Source organism: Toxorhynchites rutilus, chromosome 2 (genome assembly GCF_029784135.1).
Source record: "Toxorhynchites rutilus septentrionalis strain SRP chromosome 2, ASM2978413v1, whole genome shotgun sequence".
In the NCBI taxonomy this organism is placed as follows: domain Eukaryota; kingdom Metazoa; phylum Arthropoda; class Insecta; order Diptera; family Culicidae; genus Toxorhynchites; species Toxorhynchites rutilus.
The window spans coordinates 261,270,363-261,295,186 of record NC_073745.1 but is presented as its reverse complement, the minus strand read 5'-3'; the positions used below and the strand labels follow the sequence as shown (position 1 = coordinate 261,295,186).

The window sequence follows — 24,824 nt, the reverse complement described above, 5'->3', positions numbered from 1 at the left end:
TCCTCGAGTCGAGAAAGACGCACCACGCTAGATATGGGGTACAGACTAGGGGGGCGTTGCTGATTAATGGTCAGCTGCATCCCAATAGGAAGTATCCCGTGTCGGGCACACGTACAGAGCATCGAAGACTGCGACATACCAATTATGAGAACACTTGTAATACTAACCTCGAGCCAACCGCGAGTAATCGGTTACATATTACTAACATAAAGGGTGTGTCACATCAAATTGCATCACGGGAAAAACGCTGTAGAAATTTAATTTTTAGGAATTATATCTTCAGCTTTCGCTTATAATCAGATAAGAGTGTATAGATCACGTTGGCCATGCTTCACTGTCAATTTTTCGTAAATTTGGAAAAATGTCGTCGAACGAAAAAGAGCGTCGTGAATTAATCCTGTGCACTCATTTCGAGAATCCGGAGTTGTCCATCGGGACATCGGTAAGATGCTGGGAATCGTCCAATCCACGGTCAGCAGAGTACTAAAACGATACTTCGAGAACGTAACCATCGACCGGAAGGTGAAGAACGGCAAAAATGGATGCTCCGTCAGTGAAAAAGATCACAAGCGCGTAGTTAAGCAGTTTAGACGTGATCCGAGAAGTTCGGTCCGGGATGTCGCCAATAAGCTGAATTTGTCAAGTTCATTCGTCCAGCGGACCAAGCAGCGGGAGGGCCTGCGTACATACAAGGTTCAGAAGGCTCCTAACCGCGACGAAAGGCAAAACATGGTGGGGAAGATGCGAGCCCGGAAGCTGTACACCGAAATGTTAACGAAGCCGCATTGCCTGGTAATGGACGACGAAACCTACGTCAAAACGTACTTTCGTCAGCTGCCGGGCCTGTTGTTCTTCTCCGCAGAGGACAAACTCAGCGTTCCGGAGGAGATTCGCAAGCAGAAACTATCCAAGTTTGCCAAAAAGTACATGGTGTGGCAAGCGATCTGCTCTTGCGGAAAGCGGAGCGCCCCCTTCGTGATGACCGACACGGTAAACGGGCAGGTTTACCTTAAGGAGTGCCTACAGAAGCGCTTACTACCACTATTGAAGCAGCACGAGGGCCCAACCATCTTCTGGCCGGATCTCGCTTCGTGCCACTATTCACCTTCGTGCCAAAGGAAATGAACCCGCCCAACGCGCCGGAGCTCCGCCCAATAGAGAAATATTGGGCGATTATGAAGCAGGCCCTCCGGAAGAACCCAAAAGTTGTCAAATCGGAGGCGGACTTCAAGAGAAAATGGATTTATGTTAAAAAAAAACTACAACCTGACGTTGTACAGAACTTTATGGACGGGGTAAAGAGGAAGGTGCGAGCATACGGGCTTGGGCTCGAAGTATGAATAAAAAGAAAATGCCAAAAGTTGTTTAATAGTTTTTATTTTACTGTCTAAAATTTTCAAAAGGATCGGTCTACTGGGCGAATTTCTACAGCGTTTTTTCCGTGATGCAATTTGATGTGACACACCCTTTAGTTGTAAGACAAAAATTGCCAAAATATTGGACTCCCGGCCCCGTCAGGCTAACGCCACATGTGCCTTAATAAAATATATATTTTGGGAAAAAAAACCTTTGCTTGCGAGCCAAACCTAGACGTTCAGTAGCACTAGAATTATTGAATTTACCGCACTGGTAGGGTTGGTGCGGCGACCTAGCACAATACTGGCAGGTCATTCTGTTCAGTTAGAGAAACGAGCGTAGAAGTTCCTTTCGGATGATATTGAGAGACGGCTACCCAGGGTCGTTGTCGGATATGCTGTACAGCACTGAGTGCGCTACTGTGAGCGTCACTAAACTTGAAAAAACGGTCGAGTGAAATTTCATTATCCTGCAATTCAGCTCGCTTCTGGCACCATAACTGCTTTGTTTCAGTATCAAGCTTCTCAACAAGAATGTAAATCAGCCAAATGTCCCGATCCTCTCGTCCCATTGCCTTAAGAGCTCGAACCACTTCGTCAGATACATCTTGAAGCAAACGTAACCCATTCGCGGAGGGTGATGTCATCATGGGCTGACTTAGAAAACACTGAATGTGCTGTGCGGCGATACTGAGGGGTTTACTGTACCTTTCCTTCAGTTTTGCGAGAGCCGGCGCATAATTGGCGTCTTCAATCCTCAGATGGGAAACAAGAGATGCTGCTTCGCCAGCCAAATTTGTCTTCAAAAAATACAATCTTTGGCTGTCTTGTAGAGAGGGGTTCCTACGAACAGCACTTTCGAACAAATCATAAAACGAAGGCCAGTCAAGAATATTTCCGCTAAAAACTGGTAAGTTCATTCGTGGTAACTTAATGCCCGGATGCGCCAAGGTTTGTGAGCTCTCAGCTGCAAACCTGAAGCTACTGTAAGAAGCAGCTGGTGCGTTGAAGTGGGTGGACATCCTACGGAAGAAATCAGCTTGCTGGTCGGCCAATTGTTTGATGGCGTTATTTCCATTGTTTTCCGTAGCTTCATGGCGACTGGAACAAAGGTCCGACCTTTTTAATTGTTTACGGATTTTATTCTTCCTGATCACGACGCCTTGATTTGAAGCCTTTGAGTAACTCAACACTTCCTCTTCTTCTTCGTCGGTACTAATCTCCAACATCTGCTTATGTAAGATACGCTGCCCAGATTTGCTCCAGACTGTCCAGCTCAGTGAGAAATTACACGCCTTCCACATTCTCGCAAGTCTCCAGAGCTTCTACATTCTGGCTAAACCGCTTCAGTCTAGCCTTGAGCGTTTTCCTTTCACGGATTAGCCTCTTCATGACGGATTCGAACAAAAAGATAAACTTTTGACTGAAGATAAACTCCGGATTACGAATAACGCGGCGGGAGAGATGAAGTATGGTAAGACGCACACTATATCATCGATTTTCCCGGATCCGGTTCGCGAAGGACCAAAAATGTTATCCGGAGTACGAAGTAAAGTCGCGACGGTAGACGTTCCAAGGAACGATTTCCGAGGCGATTCGATGGGAGATACGAAAAACACATGCGATGTGGTTCTAGAGTTCAATATAACTGGTTTTATTGTATTGCATATAAAGAGTTCCGTGACAGTTTAAAAAAAAGAGATAGCTATTATTTTTATAGCATATGAACGATTGGAGATGGATCGCCCATAAATTTTGTACCACCAGTTATGAATTTTTGTGATGGAAAAAAGGGAGAAAATTAAGTTCTCGGACCATCGGTTAATTTTGAAAAATCATAACTCAAGAACAAAAAATAACGCCTCTCTGATTTTTGGATATGCTATCTAAAAACCTCACCTCACCTTCCAAGAAAAAATATGAAAAAATATAGCGCCCTTGGTCCCGAGACCATGAAAACTATAAAAAAAAACAAATACAATCATTAGTTACGGGAACAAAATCTATTTTTTCTTCAAAGTTTAGTACTTCAAAGTTTAGTACATCTTCAAAGAAGTTCAATTCATTGACTTCAATTTGATATTATGATCGTCTAAGTCAGTACAGTATTTCAAAAGTTATGATTTTAAAAAAAAAGTTTTGGGAAAAATGGGGAAAAGTTATTTTTCGGACCAGCCTTAAATGAAATGGGCATTCTAATAAATGAATCAAAAAAACACGGGTCTAATATTTTGCGATAAGGACCGTAACTACAATTTTCACGAAAATCTGAGAACGACTATATCGGTTTAGTATCGAATGGCTGCTATATTATATACGTTTTCTAGCGCTAAGGATTCACCAAATTATTCAGTTAAATATATGGTTTAAAAATTGAATTCATAAAATAAATACAGTTGAAAATTCAAACTCAATCGAAAGAAATCGGCGAAAATAACGAAGAGGGTCATTCGTCACAAAGAAAGTATTGCTGTATTGATTTTTGTATGAACGAATGATGATAAATTCAAAAAAAAAATATAAGCAACACTTATGTTTCGTACGTAATGTAATGTACGTAATTAATTAGTTAATAACACAGATATGAGACAAGTCAGTCGTTAATGATTCAACTAGGGGTCGTTCAAATATTACGTAACGCATTTTTTTGCAATTTTCTATTCCCTCTTCCCTAAATAACATGCAACAAATGGTGATGTTATTGTTTCGCATATTAAACCCGAGAACAGCCATTCTATGTCAAACCGATATAGTGGTTCTCAGATTTCCGTAAAAAATGGTTGTTGATGTTGACTTGGATTATAGACACTTTGAGCTGTATGACAGTCATTCGCCTCTTTTTTAGTTACCCTGGTACATAATACCAGGGGGTAAGCGTCCAAATCCTACAGTTTGATTACAGTATCAAATGTACTGAATCAGGTTAGCCTCTTTTAGGGAATTCAGAGTGTCTCTTTTTTCCGTGTGTCGTTTTGTAATTCAACATCTAGGCCACCGATTTAGTCGAACCTCTTTCGAAGGTCCGTAGTTCGCATGCATTCCGTTAGAATATGCCCCATTGTAAGGTGGGTGCCGCAAGAGGTGAGGGGCTCGTCTTTCTTTGCTAGGAAGTTATGAGTCAGTCACGTATGTCCGATACGAAGACGTGAGAGAATTCACTGTTCATACGTGTTGGTCCTGTTCTTCCATTTACTGGTTAATGCGTTGATTCTACGAAACTGCAAATCCTTTTCACGATTCCATTCAGCCTCTGAAGTGAGTATCAAGGTGGTATCAAGCGATAGGTTGGCTGGGCACTCTTCCCGCCTAATTAATGCATGAATCATGCTCTGCACACATACCATCTCAAAACTCCGAGGAGTTAGAGCTTTATCCCTCGCTCTTTGAACACTACTGGCCCGTTTTCTTATCGCTAAAATACATCGTCTGCCCACATCGATACACTCTTAATTGCGCTTTGCTATCGATTCCTGGATTTCTGCCATAAGTCTGATGATATTAGAAGTATGTCATTCCACCAGGGTTGAAATCGAAAATCGAATTCTCCTTATTTGTAACCGTTACAACAGTAGCACCGGAGCTAGACTTAGGTGCTAAGCTGGGCGTACCCTCTCTAGGAGAGGATGAGGTGCTGGGTTTGGACTTACCCGTACTGGATAAGGAGCCAGATCCAGACTTAGATACGGCGCGGCGCTGGGACTCCCAACTTTGCGGTGGGTGCCGCAGTTGGTGTGGGTTTCCCAGCTGCCGATCTCGTGGTTGCCCTCTTCTTTGCAGAAGGTACCATGGGGTAAGTGGACTCTCGAGTATTTGAGATGAGACCTGTACCTGTACCGTTAACGATATTTTCCAACTCTGAGATCCTCTTTTTTTTAATTCCACGATAAGATCCTTATCGGGGGAAGGACGCGTTGGTGCACTATTGGTGCTTACTCTCTCAGAAGTAGCACTTGGCGCAGAGTCGACTAACACTGAGAACTTTAAGACGGCCGCATACGAACTTGCCGCCGTTTTGGCCGTCTCGAGTTTCCTTGCCTCCGCAAAAGATACGTTAGCGTTCAATTTAGCTCTAATGATGTTTTGCTCCTTCACAAAAACAGGACAACTTCTGCTGTTTAATCAAATCATTTCCGCACTTTTAGATTACTGGGTGCTCTTGCGAGCACTTCCAGTCTACCGCCTCTTTCTGGCACTTGCCAGAGATATGCCCGAACTGGTAGCACTTATAGCACTGTGTTGGTTTGTAGATGTATTTTCAGGTCTTAATAACTAGAAAACCCGATCGAACACTTTCCGGCAAAATTGACGTGTTTAACGTCAGAATTAGTAGAGGAGTGTTCAGAACTACTCTCTCTTGACTTTTACGACTTTTTTTTTATCCAAAATATATATATTTTTATCAAAGCTCTTATAGCGTTAGCCTGACGGGGCAAGGAGTTCAATATTTTGACAATTCTTCTTATCAGTAATGTAAGTATTATGTTATATGTAACCGTATGCTCAAGATTAGTATACAATGTGTTTTATAATTGGGATGTTGAAGTCTCCAATGCTCTCTACGTGTGCCCGACACGGGATACTTTCTATTGGGATGCAGCTGACCATTAATCAGCAACGGCCCCCTAGTCTGTACCCCATATCTAGCGTGGTGTTCTTTCTCGACTCGAGGAATCCAGGATGGAATGGTCACTAGCCGGAACATTCATCAGCTCGTGTAGAGTTGTCATGAGCGGCACAATCCTTAGCTCGCGGTGAATGATCAGTGGACTGCACAACCCTCGGCCCGTGTGTCTGTAAAGTGGGGGGGTTTTAAACTTGTTGATGTTTTAATTCCCTCTCCAAGTCGACCTCCGACATATCTGTCGCATCACGACGTATTAAGGGTAGCGTGGAATGCACATTTGACCTCCGTATTGTCGATAAGTTTGCCAACTTCCGGAAGCTTTTCAGCTTGGCTCCTGTTGGAAACGTCAACAATGTATTTACGCCCACGATCACTAGTCCTGGGTCTAACGATATACTCGCTGAAGTGGGCCAGTGATTTACTAATCGTAAAGAGGTTCCGAGGAAGCCTCTCCCCATTCTTGGCCTCTAGGACCAGGAAAGTATTACCGCGCACCGTAACCGCACTACTCCCTATCCTCTGGGGATAGATTGTCTTCTTTTTAGAGTTTGATTTAATTTTAACGCTCATACGAAACTCACGAGTCACTAGGGAAACAACGGTCAGCTGTACCAGGCCCTGCAGTAACACAGTAAGGTAAAGGCGCGTCCACATCATGCCGAATGATGCCGATCGGTCTGTACCAGGTGGCATATTCGGTTCGTTATGTAATGTGGACGCCCCATCGGGTGCACGAAACCGAAGTCCCATCCGATGCACGAAGTCGTCACGAACACACGAAGCACAATGTCGTCAACGCTAATTTACTTCGTTTTGTTTTGGTTCGACTTTCTCGAACCGGACCCACTTGTTTCGGGTTGGGTTCGGTTTGATTCGAGTCGGTTTTCGGCACGTCGGCAAGCCCGGGCGGTACGTCCACATTTAGTCGGCTTTACCGGGCGGCCAAGGCCGATTAGCGTAATGTGGACGCGTCTTAACGTTCACGACTTCGTACTTATATCGCCCTCTCCGCCATCGAGCAATTCCAAATGAAATCGACAAATGACAAAACATGAGTATTTTTGATTCGAATGAAAGTGTGTTTGGGTTATAGAAAATATGAGTTTTCCACAGTAATTGGGAATTTTTTGACTCAAGCGTAACTTTTGAAAAGGGCGTATCGATTTGAGTAAGAGAAATCTTTGATAATTTATATCTCAAAAACTATGAGTCGTTCCGAAATAGTGTCTTAGAAAGAGTTATAGAGTATTGATGGTTGAATATGAAAAAAATGTACACTGAGAAAAAAAATTAGCACCCATTTTTTTATTTACAAAATAAAAATTCAATTTGCAATATCCAAAATACATATTTTTTATTTTTTTTTAAAATTTTTCATACAAAATAGAAGTCATGCAGAAAATTTAAAACATGGGCCCAAGGTGGTAAAACTATTTTTGACTAACTTTGTGGAACATCGGATTTTCAGGAATTTTCGAAACTTCGAATTTTTGTATGTTAGCAATCATTTTTAGCCACAAATTATGAATCCTGATGTGATTTAAAACAAAAAAGGTTATTATCAATCTCCTTCTAAATGTAGCCATTCTCGAAATATTAAAAAAAAATATTTCTAATTTATTGTCTTTTTTATACTAAATAATCCCTTTTCATATGTTTGTCGTGTTATACCGTCATGTTCATGAAATTTTATGAATTTGCTTATAATTTCCAACAACTTTTCCAAATACATCATCATGGTTCATATTTTGACTTAACCTAACTTTTGACGTAACTTTTGAAAAGGGCGTATCGATTTGAGTAAGAGAAATCTTTGATAATTTATTTCTCAAAAAATATGAGTCGTACCGAAATAGTGTGTTAGAAAGAGTTATAGAGTATTGTTAGATAATTTGAAAAAAATATACACTGAGAAGAAAAATAAGTATTTTTTTTATTTACAAAATAAAATTTAATTTACGATATCAAAAAATATGTATTTTTTTATATTTTTTTAATTTTTTTCATATAATATAGAAGTCGTGTGGAAAATTTAAAAAATGGTCCCAAGATGGTAAAACTATGTTTGACGAAATTTGTGGAACGAATACCCAACGGTACCGAGGCTGCACCGCGAGAAGGCGGACTACGCTACGGAACTTTTTTCGTCGAGTATAGTACGGACCAATGCGATATTTAATTTTCATTCCTTGATAATTTTTTAGATTGAAAGTACGATCGTATGCTTTTAGGAGATCAAAAGAAACAATGCCACCAAGTATGCTTCATCCTAAGTTGGAATCGAGGAGGTTTTCTTAATCGTAGGCGTTTTTATTGGAATGAAAAGTGAATTGACGATTGTCAAGTACATCATGAGGATCTACTTTGATTTTATTCATATCTCATATGATTATTTATTTCTCAATATTTTTTGAAAAATATTGATGCTGGCTATTTTCCCCCCCTTAGGATAAGTAAACCAGGATAAGGGATCTGAAAAATCGGCTGTTTTTCCACTACGCCCATTTATGAAAATATGTAACTTTTGTACCACTCAACCCTCCATTTTTTCATGGAATGACTGTAAACCGGCTCAAAACTCTGTTGAGTTTCTTCAATATATTTGTGCCAATAACTCCAGAGCTCGAAGTTTTTTCGTTGCAGTTTCATAGTTGTCTGTACTACGGGCTCGATGATCAGTGGATAAACCACGCCAAAGATTAGAGTGAAAACTAGAATCACCCATTAGCAAAACAGGTGACGAAATTATGCTTAAATTATGGTTGAAGATTCTATTATGGAGTTTGGAAATCGACCGCAACACAGCTACCGTCTTAGGCTTAGCAAATACACAAAAACAAATTTATTTGCTGAATAATATGTTCCAAATCCTTACATACCTACATTTCAATTTATAAACATTTCTTCGTTGTTTTGTTTCCTACTGTTCGATAGCATCGTGAACTGACCAAGCTGAGATTACGTATAAACGAACATATTTACCCATAACTGAGTAACAGTGAATCAATTTGTATTTTATTGTATAGTTGCAAATAGTAATCTGATCGAATCTCTTCACCTTCTTTATTTACATGTATATTTCAGGCCGACGTAGACTTTTGTACTAAGACCTAGCTCGAACTAAGTTGTTTCCCTACTCGGAACAGATGATATATCGAGAGATCAAGATTATATATTTCTTATTTTATTAATGATAATAATATTAATCGTAATTTATCCCGTTTACGTAGAAGAGCTCACAGTTACCATCCATCTAACATCACCCTGTCATGGTAGAACTAGATCTAATCGGTGATTAATGTGAACTAACATTACCATCTAACGTTTAACATGAGAGTGGTCTCGAGCACTCATGACCCAACAAAAGACTAAAAACAATCTATCGCTTGTTGCTTTTCGAACAAGGTAGAAGCTCAAAACAACAACGCTGAAATAAACGGTTGAGGTACCTAACCATTTGGCCATGAAGCATGAAGCATGCAAGTTACTCATAATTGAACCTGAAACGCTTTAATCTATCACGCTAATCTCTTTTTCACTTCCGCAATCCCGTTCTGATTAATACAAGTTTTAAACGTTGTAATATCTTTTTTAAAACCCAAAATATTTTGTTGTACAAAAAAGTTTTTTCTTGAGATGAATAAAAACCATTAAACAAGACTATAAAAACGCTATCTTTTTGACGACTCGTTCTCCCTGCGCCCTGATTCCGCGGTTATCGTCGAATCGAAAACCATCCAAACGAAACAAAAAAAAAAAACACACGTAACTCGCGACCAACAATCAGGACCATCCGGTCACTCGGTGCCAGCGCAGGTTCTCCAGACGGCGGACGGTGTGTTCAAGGCCGAGTTCGTCCCACGAGTGGTCGGTGAGCACCGGGTCAGCGTAACCGTCGAGGGACAACCGACGGCTGGCAGTCCGTACTCCGCTAAGGTGAGTTTATTTGTTTTTGCTATTGTCATTGCCTTTTTGTTTTGAGATTGTTGTATTGTTTTTAAACCACCGCCGAGGGTTTGATGGAATCGGGCTGTTATCGATGGGTGTACTATTGAACAAAATTACTGCTAGTAATGCGCCTAAATCGCAAAGAATGCCGTGTATGTAATTGGTCGTGAAATTCCCCAGTTGGTAGACTCAAATTTGCCATCTGCTGCACTCACGAACGCCAAATTGCTAGATTTACGTATTACGTATATTAATAGTTGTAGTCTCTTTGAACTATCATTAACAGTTTTAAAATATGAGTGCATCTAATAACAATGTCATTAGTTTTTCCTTTTTTTGGACCACTACTATTTTAATCGGACTTACCTTCAGGTCCGAACATTCAAAGTATTTTCTTTTTATGTTCAGTTATTTTTTTATAACAATGGATTTTATCTAACAAAATGAATTTTTATACATTGTTTTGTTTTACGTGTGTTTAGCTCTGATCGGTTGTTTAAATCCAACAATTTCTATTGTTCCTAATTTGAGTCAAATTCCGACAAAATGTGAACATTAAAACAAAACTTGTAGAATTGGTTTCATAATGTTTTGCGATTTACTGTTATTATTTTGCTGTCATGAATTTTATTCTGAACCCCTTTTGGGTGAGTGTTCCTTGATTGCATGTTGAGAAATCATGCAAACCATGAGACCAAACCTAGTCAGAACATTATTTCTGTCACCTCTAATACGAAAAAAGACGTTTATTTTTACAATGTGATTAGTTGTCGCCAATATAAGTACCGTTCTGAATCATATTTCGGACAACATCATATTTAGGACACTTTGTTCTAATATCTTGAAATGCTTAATGTACTGATGATATAACTATCAAATTAATATCACAATTGCTTCTTTAGAGTAATCCCTTGGTTTCACTATCATTTCACATGAGAAATACATCTGAATTATAACATAATCGGCAAAAATCTTACAACACTACTCATTATCGTTTGTGTGTGACGTTTCCTTAGCGTGAGCACGTAGAATTTACCTGTTCATAAATATTAAAATTTCTCCCGTGTTTCATCAGTTCTCATCATTGTTAACAGTTTAATGTGATTGCTTGGTACGTGTTTCGCAGTTGACTATAAAATATAATCAAGAGTAATGTAATTTTCGTCCAAAAAATGACAAAATAAAGTGTCCGAAATTTGATTTAGTGTCCGAAGTTTGATTCTTATTCGCTTCATTTGAAAAGCATTTTATTCGATGTTTTTTTTTATGTTTTCAATCTAATAGGTATCCAAATTAATGAGTTAACTCTTGTAAATTCACATACAGTATTTAAGAGGAAATGTATGGAGCACTTTAGTCGTTAAACTCATTTCTTCAAAGCAACAATTAATAATGTTATAATCAGTAATGCACCATTTGTATATAAATCAGTGTAACAATTGAAGAGACAAACGTCTCAAGTTACTTATTAAATTTGAATAAATAAATAAATAAATAAAGAAAGTAGAAAGCTTAAAAGCATATTGAACTAATTTATTTAAAAAATCAACCAAATAATACCTGTGCATAAAGTTTAGATCTGTTTTCTGCATCATATGCCTTAAGCGTCCGAAATAAGATTCAGAATGGTAACTAGGTTTCATCGCAACATTCCAAGAGAAACAATTGTGGATTTACAAATCGTATAAACGATTCTGACACAAATCTACTCTTTGTAGACACCCATATTGCGGCTGACAAAGGTCTGTCCGGTAAATTTGAATAAATTCAGTAGTAAAGGATTGGCGGAATGAGAACCAATTTTTTCAAGAGATGTAGCATCACCGTAAATGAAAAAAAGTAGTGAAGGATCAATAATTTATAGTTTATTCCGCCCGTTGCCACATGAAGGGAACTGATAGAGCTTTCTAATATCTTAATTTGTCTTGGATTGACTTGTTTTTTATTTTTATTTTATAGGCATGAAACTTAAAGTTTTTTCGTCTCAAGTCTAGGGAAAGGTCAATAAAAAATTTTCAGTCAACTCTTAGATTTGGAAAAGTACACTGGATTATTGTCTACTTAGTGCTACTCGAGCTGCAGCACGAGGAGATGAACAACGCTATAGCCCTCAGTTTAGACAACAAGCATCACATCTCATTACAACGTAATGAGATGGTGTTTTCTAACCGAGACCTCAGTTTCAAGTCAAGGTGCTGTACTTTGTAACGACGATTACTGTCGATTCCAACAAACGCTGTGTTCATCGACTACATTATTGGTTTCTTTTTTGCAAAAGATGAGTGAGAAAGTGAGACAATATTGTGACATTACCGCTACCAAAGAGTCCAATCTTCAGTGAGGGGGGTTCCAGGTCTTAGCTTCCATGCATTGATTAGGAAACCATCGAATGATGTAGAAAAATCAATAACTATTTTTTTGTATTCCCAAGCACAAATACTTGGTATACACAACAACAATGACACATTTTTCCAAATTGAGTTTTGCAGATTCCTCTTTGTTGTATGAAGTCATCACTGTTGTGAGTAATTGCAACCATTCCCTAATCATATTTCTTTTGTTTAGAATGATTGCTTTGGGTGATTATTCCATAAACGCTTCTCTATTGTTGAAATGGTTGATTAGATCGACATACCGATGTGATATTGTCTCTACGAAATGTAGAAGTAGAAAACCATTATTACCTCAATTATTCTTCCTCCGTTTATCAACCTTTCTTTCCATTGCTTTGTTATCTGCCTCTGAAAAACACGTAGTGCATTTTCGAACCGAGTTTGGAAATTATCCATGTATAAAGTTCTTTTGCAGTTGTAATATAATGCCACTGCAAACTTGTTTTAGTGGGCTTCCGTCTCAAGACTCTTAAAGCGACACATGGACCTTTTCCATGGCATGTAGCGAAGAAGTTCCACTCCGCATCTATTACAAAATCTTTTTTCATGTGGCACAAAATAAAGGCTGTCATCTTATTTTTGTACTGACTACCTGATCCATCTGAGAAAAAGTGAACTTTCTTAAGGTCAGGCAACTTCCTTTTGATAAAATTATCACAATCTACAATTAATACATGGACTGCAACGTGGTTATGCTTGGAAGACTCCGCGATTGCAGTGAAACTGGTATACTTTAAATCTGAAGTATGATCATCCTTATAATAAATACAAATGTGTGAATAGTGCACTGTGCGTTTTTCCAATGAAAACCTTGTACAGCGTCTTTTACAACAAATGTAAAATTATGAGAAAAATCAAACAAAGCTGAATTTATTCGAGTACATTTTTATCTTAAGATAATTTTTGTTGTACAGGGTTTTCCATTTCGGGCTGTCGAAAGTATACAGCCCTGCGCTGACAACCGTTTGACATAGCTGTCAACCAAAGCGTCATATCGTTAGTTGAATGTCTTCCATTTTACAATATGGATCGTTTTAGCATCGCACAACGTGTTAATTTTGTTAAATTATTATGATGAAAATCCGGCAAATGTTTTTCGAGCATTACGGACGGATTTTGGTCGTCATGGACGGTCTACAGAGCACACAATCGCTAATGTAGTGCGTAATTTCGAACAAACTGGATCCGTAGCGGATATTGTGAAACCTGTGCATCATCGTAATGTGCGTTCGGCCGAAAATATTGCTGCTGTTGCTGCCAGTGTGGAGGATGACCCGAATGTTTCGAGTCCACGGCGTGCTCAGCAATTGGGCTTGTCAAACACATCATTGTGGCGAATTTTGCATTTAGACTTGCACCTACATCCATATAAAGTCCAACTGGTACAAAAATTAGAGCGTGGTGACCATGGAATGCGTCGGGTATACGTCGATTGGGTGAACGAACAACAGCAGCAAAATGCTGAATTTTCGCATCAAATTTTCTTTAGCGATGAGGCACATTTCGAGCTCGGTGGCTATGTGAACACCCAAAATTTCCGTATATGGGGCTCAGAAAATCCACACGTGATTGTTGAGAGGCCATTGCATCCGCCAAAAGTCACTGTTTGGTGCGCATTATGGTCTGGTGGAGTCATCGGGCCGTATTTCTTTGAAAATGAGGACGGCGAAACGGTAACTGTGAATGGTGAGCGCTATGGCCGCATGTTAACCGATTTTTTTTGCCACAAATTGAAGATATGGATACGGATGACATGTGGTTCCAGCAGGATGGCGCCACGTGCCACACAACACGACCGAACATGGCCATATTGCGAACGAAATTTGAGGGACGCATTATATCGCGTTTTGGTGATGCCAATTGGCCGTCCAGATCATGCAATTTGAACCCGCTAGACTTTTTTTTGTGGGGTTATGCGAAAGACCGTGTCTATGCCAACTCTCCGCAAACTCTTGAACATTTGAAAAACAACATTCGTGAAGTTATGAACGAGATACCGCCCCATATGTGCCGAAAAGTCATCGAAAATTACCTGTTCCGGATCAAGGTGTGCGAGGAAGCCCTAGGTGGACATTTGAATGATGTTGTATTTCACACATAATGGCATAAACCAAACTTTAATTTGAAATAAAAGTTTCATCGAAATTGGAATTCTAAGTGTGTTTTATTTCAATTTACTTTCGGAATTTAAAGTTGGAAAACCCTGTATATTGCACTGTAACCATTTTTAGGCGTAAGAGAATTCCTATATATTGATAAACATTTGTTTTATCTATTACACAGTAGCCATTTTTAGGCATAAGAGTATTCCTATTCCATCGATATACATGTTGCCTTTTTTCGGAGTGAGAATATTCTTATTGTAAAATCTTTCTTATTGTCTGGTCTGAAATGATGCGGTGATAAATCAAATAAATTATCCAAAAACATTTCTAAAAACTCTTGGGATTCAAGTTTCACAAAATCCATGATGGAAAAGGTCAGCTTTACGTCATTGTCCGAATTGTGAGGATTCCACATTCCCATTGGTTTGTATAGTAATCGTTTCGGTACCCAAAGGCCAGTACCTGGACAATGTTTACATGTTTTTAACCAACATTGTTTCGTGGGGTTGCGGCAAAAAATTAAAAAATAAACATGTCTCATTATGATTTCACATCATGAAAAGTTTTGGAAATTAGTCTAATATTTTGGTGATAAACACATACGCAAACAGTGCCTGTGTGCCACTCGTTCCTGCCAGCCTGAAAAACCCATCTTAATCGCGGGATATTGTTCTAATGTTCAACTTTTTTTTATAATAACATTGTCTCGTTTTCCTGGACATGCTCGGCTTATTTCGTCACTGGTATAAAAATCATGCACGAGTGATGATGTTCCTTCTGCCAAAGACGCACTGCTCAGCCTTTTTCGCGGTGTATTCATTATTTTTATTTTAATACTATTTTAATAATACTTAGACGAATTTAACAAGTAATATGATCAAAATATTTATTTATTTCGTCAAACCCTTGTAGACTACATATGTTGCTCAAATATAATAAAGATGGTAAACTGCACTATATCTCATTCTATTCAGATAATCTTTAAGCATTGACCTTAACATGGCTAAATCAATTATTTCACTGTGTTCGTTACAAAGGCGTAATCTGTTCTTCGGTAATCAATGTAGAAAATATTAGAGTTTCACAGGTGCCTAATGAGAACGTGAAAATTTAGGTTTAGACATTATCAACGTAGATTTTATGAACAAATAAAATTATCAAAAATGGTCCCAAATGAGAGCCTTGAGGAACTTCAGATGAAACAATTATTGGTTTCGAAAAGTTTCTATTAAACCTTATTTTTTGCATCATGCGATTGATAGGGGCGTTGCTTGCATAATTTGTTCTGGATGTTTTGGTTAGCAACAAATTGCGTGTTCAGGTACATAGAAATATAGTTTTTCTAGTACTTCAGTTGATTGTACTCGTTGCGAAATTAGGTCACTAACAAAAGAACGCATTCCAAATTATCGGGGTTCTTTTGGTGCTTGGATGTTTATGAGCATGGAGCGTGTTTCATATGAAGGAGTACAAATAAGAGAAACTGTTTCTGGACTGACTCAATGCGCTCTTTTTGTGCGACCATATACGGGTTTCAAACGATGTTACAGTATTCCAGAATGGGCCTTACATATGTGATATATAGAAGCTTTATTGTGTATGGATCCTGGAAGATATGTGAGAAGCGTTTAGCAAAACTTAACACACTATTTGTCTTATTGATTACAGAGTTGTAGTGTTCTATGAATGTGAGTTTACAGTCCAGAACGAAGCCAAGATCTCTAACTATTTCACATTCTTCTATATTATGGTTTCCAAGACGTATTATAATAATTGTTACATGATTTTTTCTGCCAAATGTTATTGAGTTGCATTTTCTTACATTTAGTTTTAGTAAATTTTTATTATACCAAGTACATGTATTTCGTTTTGGAATGCTTCGATGTCGTTTTCATTTCCAATTTCCGCGAAAAGCCTCATGCCGTCGGTATACACAAAATTCTTATTTGAGCGTTAAACCAAATAGAATATTTGCTGGTTATGTTTCTTCTCTTACATCTTGAATACTGTAATTGATTGTGTTAACGTCCTGGTTTTTTGGTGCAAGGATTGCTCGTACGCTCAGCCATTGGTGAATTATGTGGTTATGTGCGATGTATGGAAACACCTTCGATATGAGCTGGTCTTTGATGACTACAATTTCACAGAAATCAGCTGGAAATGTTATACATTTGGTTGTTTGTTTGGAGTTGTTTGCAGATCGTCCAGTGGAAGCATCGTTCATTAACTGTACTCGCAAGCTGTATCTTGTCGCCAGATCGAATTTAGTAGTCACCCTTCGGGCCCGAGGAAGGCAGCCCATGGTGCCGGTGAGAGACGTATTGGCTCGGTTAAACCTTGATTACATGTCCCAAATATATGTATTCCTTAAAGCTATCGATCTTCGTGTGTGATTGTCCTTATACCCTTAGTTTTTCCTTTTCCTTTTCCTTTGTGAGAGATCGGATCCCTTCTTAAGAATAAGATGAAATGTAAATACATATTAAATATAAGATAGGTTTAAGAATTGAGTGTGATGAGTGTGATCATTGTCAACATATCCTCATATCCCCTCCTTTTCCTGAAGAAAATATGTCACCCTTCTAAACTCGAGTTAACCGCGAGTAATCGGTTTCCTATATTATTAACATTAGAATTAAGGAAAAATGTATATATATATATACTAGTAACAATACAGTAAGGAGTTCGGCTCCTTTAAACCTATGAAACTGAGCCTGTAAAAATAAACGATTTAAATAAAAAAAAACTGTACTCGCATATTGGTTTTCAAGCTTAGTTTCTGAACATACGACCATAGTACTGAAGACTTCAAGCAAGCGTGCAACTCATCCGCTGGCGTTGACCGTGGATTTTTGATGCCAAATGTCTTCAAATTGCATGAAATGTCGAGATCTTTTCCGAGATTTTTTTTTGTCAAAAATCGACTCTCTGGAACTTAGTCGTTTTTTTTTAAAGAAATACAAGGTGAACATATGGATGGTCAATTGTTTCTGCGCAGTAAAAAATATTACAGCGAGTTGAATGTGACAAATTGTTCTCCATTACATATAATGGAAATTGACATGACATTTCATGTAAATGTGAGTGTTATGAACACCCAATAATGAAAGCAAACTTGAAGGAAATATTGCTGTTTACTGCATTATCGATTCAAAATCAAGCACACAAACTTTTAGCATGAAGAGTAAATTTAAGAATCATAATTTTTTTATTTTGAACCACATGTACCATTTATAGAAACAACAATTTTAATTAACGTTTACTTGTGGAATGTATGTGATTAATAAAAAAAACACAAACAGTAAGTTGAAAACATATTATTTTTAACTTCAACTAGCCTACATTGTGCCCTTAACAATAGATTTTTTAGTATTTTTGTATATTTTTCTAGGTTCATAAAAACTATACCACGCTCTGCGTTATCGTTGACAACCTCTAAAAATCGAATTCGACGTCGCGCACTTTTGTAATCCATTGCTCCAGATCAAGGTCCAACAAAGACTCAGGAATCTCTAAAGCTTTAAATAGAGCACGGGTATCTTAGCTGTCGTGCACAAATGAATTCAATTCAATCCTGGAAATATCTGTTGACTCAGTGATTGCCTTTGCTGTTAACTTTGTTTATGTATTTGTAGAAAATGAAAAATTAAAGGTTAAAATGCTGTTATAAACAACAATAGCAACAGAAAAAAAACCCAGATGTTTTTAGGGCGTAGATTATCATTCTGCAACGTTTTCATCAAACAAATTTAGGCCAACAAGGGTACTTTCCAAATACTGCAAATAATTTAAAAACCCTTTACGTACTTACGCTTTGGCCATTTGTTCGTCGATATTTTTATGTATGTTTAAAGATTCCAGCGAGTCGAGATCGTTTTTCGCAGACATTGCAGCATTAGTATTAGGTGTATTTTTTTCCAAGAAAACATGAAAAAGATGTTCGAAAAACTTTCTCCCTGTGAAAGTGTCCATCTTCCGATGTATGGGTGACTTGTTGGAAATTTTGAGGGCTATCCACACATTTTTTTTTTTTTGAGAATTTGAAAAAAAATCGTGTTCAAGAAAAATAATTTCAATTTTAAAAATATATTTTTCCAGTGTAATTTTTCGTTAAAAAAATTTAAAAAATTCTTTAAAACAATTTCCTACATTTCATACTTTGACCAGAATTTATTCTAGATATTACAGTTTTTGAGTTATGATTTTTTTGTATAAAATAAAGAAACAATTTTTTGTACTTTTCAAAAATGCAAAGTTGCTCAAATGATCAATGTCTTTAAACCCACACCGTTGCACTGCTATCTGAGACGGTGCTGCCAACTCCTAAGACGAGTTGGCACGAAACCCGTCATTTAGCTTTTTCCATTTGTTGTTTTCCTTGCATCTTTCAAAACCGCAGCAAAACTTAGTGGAGTTATATTTTCGTTCTTATTTGCTAGATCTTCACATTGGCCTTTTTTCGAATTTGTGTCTGTGTTCATATCCGTATAGGTTTTAAATTTTTTTCCAATTTCCGCCCATACTGCTCTTTGGTTTTACACCCAGAGTTGTAGGTAATTTCAATTAAAAATTTCACCATTTTAATAATGTCGAAACGGAATCAACGGAATGCCGAAGTCATTTTCATGGAACAATAGACATGTATCGCATATGATGACGGCACTTTTTCGGCACCTTTTTTTTAAAACATCGATAACACAACGCGTCGCGCTCGATAGGCATTCAATGTGCGCATGACTCGTACTGTAACAATCTATCGCTTCCGTGTTTTTGGATCTTTTATCTCTGACCATGTTTGCTATCAGTAGCGACTGCAAAGAGCTTCTAGACCCATATGAAATCAAATGTCCCACTAGAAGACTCTTATCACAATATTGTAAATGTAATTAGTAGGTGCACAACCATCGATGTCTTTCAAAGGTGCCCTAACGAACGACCCTGTGGCATCTATCGAACGAATTATCCTGCATTGTGTTTTAAGAATATTAAACATTCCCCTTTGTATAGGCAGCCACAATACAACTACAAAAAAGCTTCGGCTCACCACTTTAATGCGGCCTTCAAATCTGGTATCATGAGATGTATTAGAAATATCTAAGCCCTCAAAAACATCATCATAAAAATGTTCGCTTTTAAGATTTTCGAATCGAATTCGAGTTATTTTCTAAAAGAGGGGAATCATGGTCATATTGATGCTTTGTTCGGAATCATTCTGGATATCAATTATTTCATTACGAACATTGATAGATGATCGTTTTGTTTGTTTTTTTGTATGTTTTGTGTGAACCCCAGCGTAATAAATCAATTCAAGTGTCTGTTGAGTTCATTTGCCCAGAACATCAATATATGTGCCACAATCGGGACCATTGTTGTTACTTCCCAGTTTGAAAAATCAAGAGACATGAATTCAACAACACTTTGACGCGCTACAAACGATCTTGAAATAATTTTCGAAAGTTTAGTGCTCCTTCCATAGGGAAGTCGTTGGCGTAAACGTCGTCCATAGCGAACATACAACCATTATCTATTACTCATAGGAGCACCGTATTGATTCGTGAACAGGTTCACTAGACATGAAGCCTCGTTTAGGAGATAATATTCCATGTAATTGAACGTATGTTTTAGAATGATAAGTTTGCGATTATACCTCGATGATTCGGTATTTCAATGCTAACTATTCGGACTCATTCCATGAATCATTTGCTTGGTGCGTTAGTTTGCTGAATCAAACGTTGGTTCAAAGATGAGGAGTTGGTTGCTCTTGGATAATGTAGTTGTTGAACATATGGGAATGTAATTTTATTTCCTCTTTCTATAAATTACTCTAGAGATAAAGCATGACTAAATATCATGAGTTTAATAATCGATATCTCGCATACTCTTGTTCTCAGCTCTGTCTTACTCGTTTGAATAGTGAGAAGTATTTAGTATAGATCAACGTTAAAATATTTTTTTCACAACCATTTCTACAATTTTGATGAATAATAATATGTTCTATATATCAGAATAAACCCGAATTTATCCATCTCATGATCAGTATAATCTGAACTACTCCCATATGGGATCCTGAAGTTTAATCCTCTTATCCTTCCCATTCTCGTGTAATTTGATATACGGGACATGAGGTTTGATATAATTATTTAAACATAAACTGGTCAGTAGCGTCGGTCAGAAGCATAATTTTCATATGAAACATCTGATGAGTTTCAAGGAATTTTCCAAAAGCAGAAAATAATTCAGATTTTTTCTTTAGACGGATATCAAAATTATGGAAAAAGACTAAAGAGAATAATTTAAAAATTATTAATTTAAAAGCTTAGCAATGATAGATTCAATTTTTCCATAAGTTTCCTTTGAAACTTAAATATTCTTTCATTCAAATTATGTCTTCAAAACAATATCGTTGAAAATATCTATTACGTAAAAACAAACCATCAATGGCCTTATTCGATGCAATTATCATCCTGATTCGGATCTTGTCCACCAATTTCGAATGTTTGAATTACAAAAATCAGCTCTGCAATGTTGGAAAAACATTACAGTTATTATTTTATATTCAAAATATCAACAAATCAATATTTTACATAATCAATCGTAATGATCGTTTTGGGCCAGTGACCTCCATTGCCATTTTATGGGGTTGCAACTCTCTGTGAGTCTAATCCTTAAAATAGAAACAAAAAATTTCTATTCATTTAGGACACTCGAAATTAGACCTTTCACCAAGTTTCAATCGGTCTACGGGAGCTACATTTTTATTTCTCAATTACATCCCATAGCGCAATTATCGAATCCGAATAAACAAATTTACGTCCTATGGATACATCAGGATTTCTTTCTAAAAATACCACCAAGCGGGTAAATTACTGTTTGTTTATCTCTTCTTTCTTTTCTTTTAGCAAGACAAGATTCAAAATGTTAGCAAAAAAAAAGCTAAATAAATCCGAAATTAAACTTACTTCATTCCGCGTGACTAGCTTTCACCATCTGAAACACAAGTGACAAATATACTTGTTTTTCCCCGTTACGTGACAGTATCGTGATATCCATAATAACACTGAGTTCATCAAAATTGTCACGACGGATGAACTCTTCTGGATTCTACACACACGGTGGCAGCCGTAAAAATGTTGTATACAATTCACTTCGTTTTCACCGTGAAGTGACGTTCGTGATCAGGCCCTGCGTGCTCACCGTTAAGGTGGAAACAGAATGCCGCGTTGTGCGTTGCTTCTCATCAGCTGTCATTGCTTGCGTTTTGTACTTAAACATTCGCGCGACGCAGTCTGTTGATTTGCAGTCACAATCTAGCATTCGCGTCACCACTTTTCATGTAAACAAAAACAAAATAAAATTCGTATGAAAGTCTTTTTCTTGTTTTGTCCACGGATCAGTTGAATGTTTTTGAAAACAACACATTGATATATCCGCGTTGGCGGCATTGAGCTTCGTTTACTAGTTTAGGAAAGCGTGAAAGAATAGCTGATTTTCAGTCGGAATGAACACGTTTTCAAAATTAAAATTATGAATGAAAATTAGCTTTTCCATATGAAACTAGTATTCTATTTAAATGAAAAACATTTTTGTTTGCAGGTGGTGAAAAAGTTTCATACGAAAATTGTTTATGAAGCCAACTCTATATTATGATGAAAAAATTCAGCAACAATGTTGGAATTGTTTACCCATTTGGTTGAATTAAAGTCACAAACACGTGTTTCAAATAATCAAATTACATGATGTGAATATTTTCATTCAAATTTTAAAAACCGGCTTCGTGTCTTCTAATTTGATGGAGATTACACTAACGAGTTTGGGACCCAAATTATGGCCCTAATTTGAAGTTGCCACTAGACGTCGACACCATGCCACTGTCATCGCGAACTCAGCGCAAGCAGTTTAGAACATATGTTAGCGTTTAGTACAACGATGCTAATGACGCAACGCATTATTGTGTTCAACTAAATGGAAATACACATATTTAAAATGAAGTGTCAAAGCACAATTGTCGCAACGCGACGCATAGCGCGGCATTCTGGTTTCACCTTTAAGCGTTGAGCGTTGACGTTGTATTTTCATATCAGTTTCCGTTTCTGTTTGTGCATGTGTTCTTTTACTACTGTCATCTAGCTCCAACACTTTCTTCGTCTCGCTTCTACACTTTGTTTTGTCTAACTCAACTCCCCTAACTTCATTTCCGGTCTATTAGTGCCGTTTTGAAATAACCGGAAACCACCATCTTCGTATCCAGAATTGCATCGGAATATGATATTCGACTCTCGCTGTTATAGCCCTTTCACCCAATAACCATATCGTACGGGGGTGTGGGCCATTTAGAACCATTATTAGCAAACCGGAAGTCGAAACAAGACTATATTCGTTCTGTGATCGTCAGTTTTATTCACCCATTACCTATATAATTGGGAGTGTACGTCATTTTCGGCCAGTTGGGAGATTCGCTGTTGAAAAAAGCCGAAGGTCAGTTCAGGATCACGGAGGGTTCGGTTTAGGACCACCATTTTTGAAGGTGTCAAAAAAGGGACTTGACCGATTTGACTTCTGTTTTTCCGTTTTTAGCACTCATGAACTACACCGACAAGTGTAAAACATAGTTTAAGAGTTATAGTATTCATTTCTTTATGTGACGAAAGGCCTTTAAAATTTAGGGCGTCGCGTCCACCTTCCTCTAATTATTTTGAGCTTTCGAAATCACCACATTTGTAGGATTGATTTGGTTAGAAGGTTAAACACTACTTACAACCTTGCTTACATTTCTTGCGATTGATCTCGATTTTATCAGCAATGATTGTCATCTGTCACTTACGGAAATTATAAGTGCGTTCGTCGCTAGGTGAACGTGTGGTTTTCGTGGTTTGTCCTAACTTTGCACAGTGTTGAATCCAGTGGTTCGAATGGCTTAGACCAGGGGTTCTCGAACTGGTTTGGGCAAGAGACCCCTTTTCCAGAATTATGTCATTCCTTAGAGCCAAATTTCTTTGAGAATCCTATATTTAGTTTTTTTCTTACTGAATAATTATCAATTTGAAAACATTGCAGAAACCTTCCCGTATTATTTAATACGTCACACATCAGGTGATCTCACTACTCTGCTGAGCGTTCTAGCGCCCTATGTTATACAAGACACCACGAGTGAGACTCGATGTTGTACGGGAAACATTCGCACCTCTCACGCAAAAGGTTACGAGCTCAATTCACACTCCCGACATTCTTTCAAAAAACGGAAGTAATATGACAAACCAGCCAAAAGTTTTGATAGTCACTATAACACAGAAACAAAATATTTTCTCATCATACTCAATAAAATAAATAGATAAAATAAAATAAGATAAAATAAAAGATAAAATTTAGTAAATATCAAGTGTAATAAATAATTATTAATAGAAATTATTCACAAACCATAAAAACATTCGAAACGCAAGCCAATCTATCCACAACTATCAAAATATCAAAATGCGGTTCAATATTGGTTGGTTTAAGCCGTTGATTTTCAAATGGTTCCTTCGGTTTCGTGTTGTTTGTAACCTTAATGAAGGCCTTTTCGACAAAGTGATGATGGAATGATGGAAAAACGAGAAGGTATTTTTCAGCAATGTCTCATATCGCAGGATACTGTTTTTCAATGTTCAGTTATAACTAGAACATATGACAACCTTGGTTGTACTTGTGCCTCATCTGTGCTGATGATAATCAACTTTTCTTGCATCATCACCTTGGCTCATTCCATGGATGTGATATAGCACTGATTCATAATTTTTTAATTTTTTATTTTTTAATTTATTAATTTTGAAGATCTAAAAACATTTTAGTAAAATCGTAATGCGTCTAACTGAGTGACATATGATAATATAACATGGTCTTGAAGCTTTTGTGATAATTTTGACAAAAGTGGAAACTGTGATTATTCGCGTCTGCTGAAATTTTGTTTTGAAAGTTTTGTTAGAAGGGCCGATATTATTGATATTGTTTCTCTTGGACTCTTGGTGGTCAGCGAACTCCAGCGTGTAGAAGTAGCCGAGTAAAGATTTCGTCGTTTTTCTCATATAGCTGAGCAAATAATTGAGTGTTCAAAGAATTGCTTCGAAGGTTTTTGATAGCACTCATAACATATAGTAAAGACTGAAGCTATCTAGGGCTCAGATTTTTTGCTACTAAATGCTGTCTGTGAATTACGCAGTGAATGGCCAGTATCTTACGCAGTTGTAACTTTGAGTGGGCTGAAAACCCACGATGACGACCAACCATTGATGGTGAACCATCAGTCTCTATGTTCTTCCATGGAATAGCTTTTTCGGTAGAAAAAAACCATCGATTCTCCTCTGGTATCAGTATTCATATATGTAGCAAAAATCATTTCTTGGCACATATTTTCATATTTAATATA

At 37.5% G+C, this 24,824-nt stretch overlaps 1 protein-coding gene across 11 annotated transcripts in view; it reads left to right on the top strand.

Moving 5' to 3' along the window:
- LOC129771708 (filamin-A) overlaps window positions 1-24,824 on the top strand; it is a 161,421-nt gene that overhangs the window by 122,345 nt on the left and 14,252 nt on the right. For 10 of the 11 annotated variants that reach the window (XM_055775643.1, XM_055775647.1, XM_055775648.1 and 7 more), the window contains one exon: window positions 9,767-9,915. In XM_055775643.1, the coding sequence (XP_055631618.1) occupies window positions 9,767-9,915 (149 nt within the window). Of the gene's footprint in view, window positions 1-9,063; window positions 9,735-9,766; window positions 9,916-24,824 lie in introns of those variants that run through there. The other variant, XM_055775654.1, reaches the window with a different exon arrangement.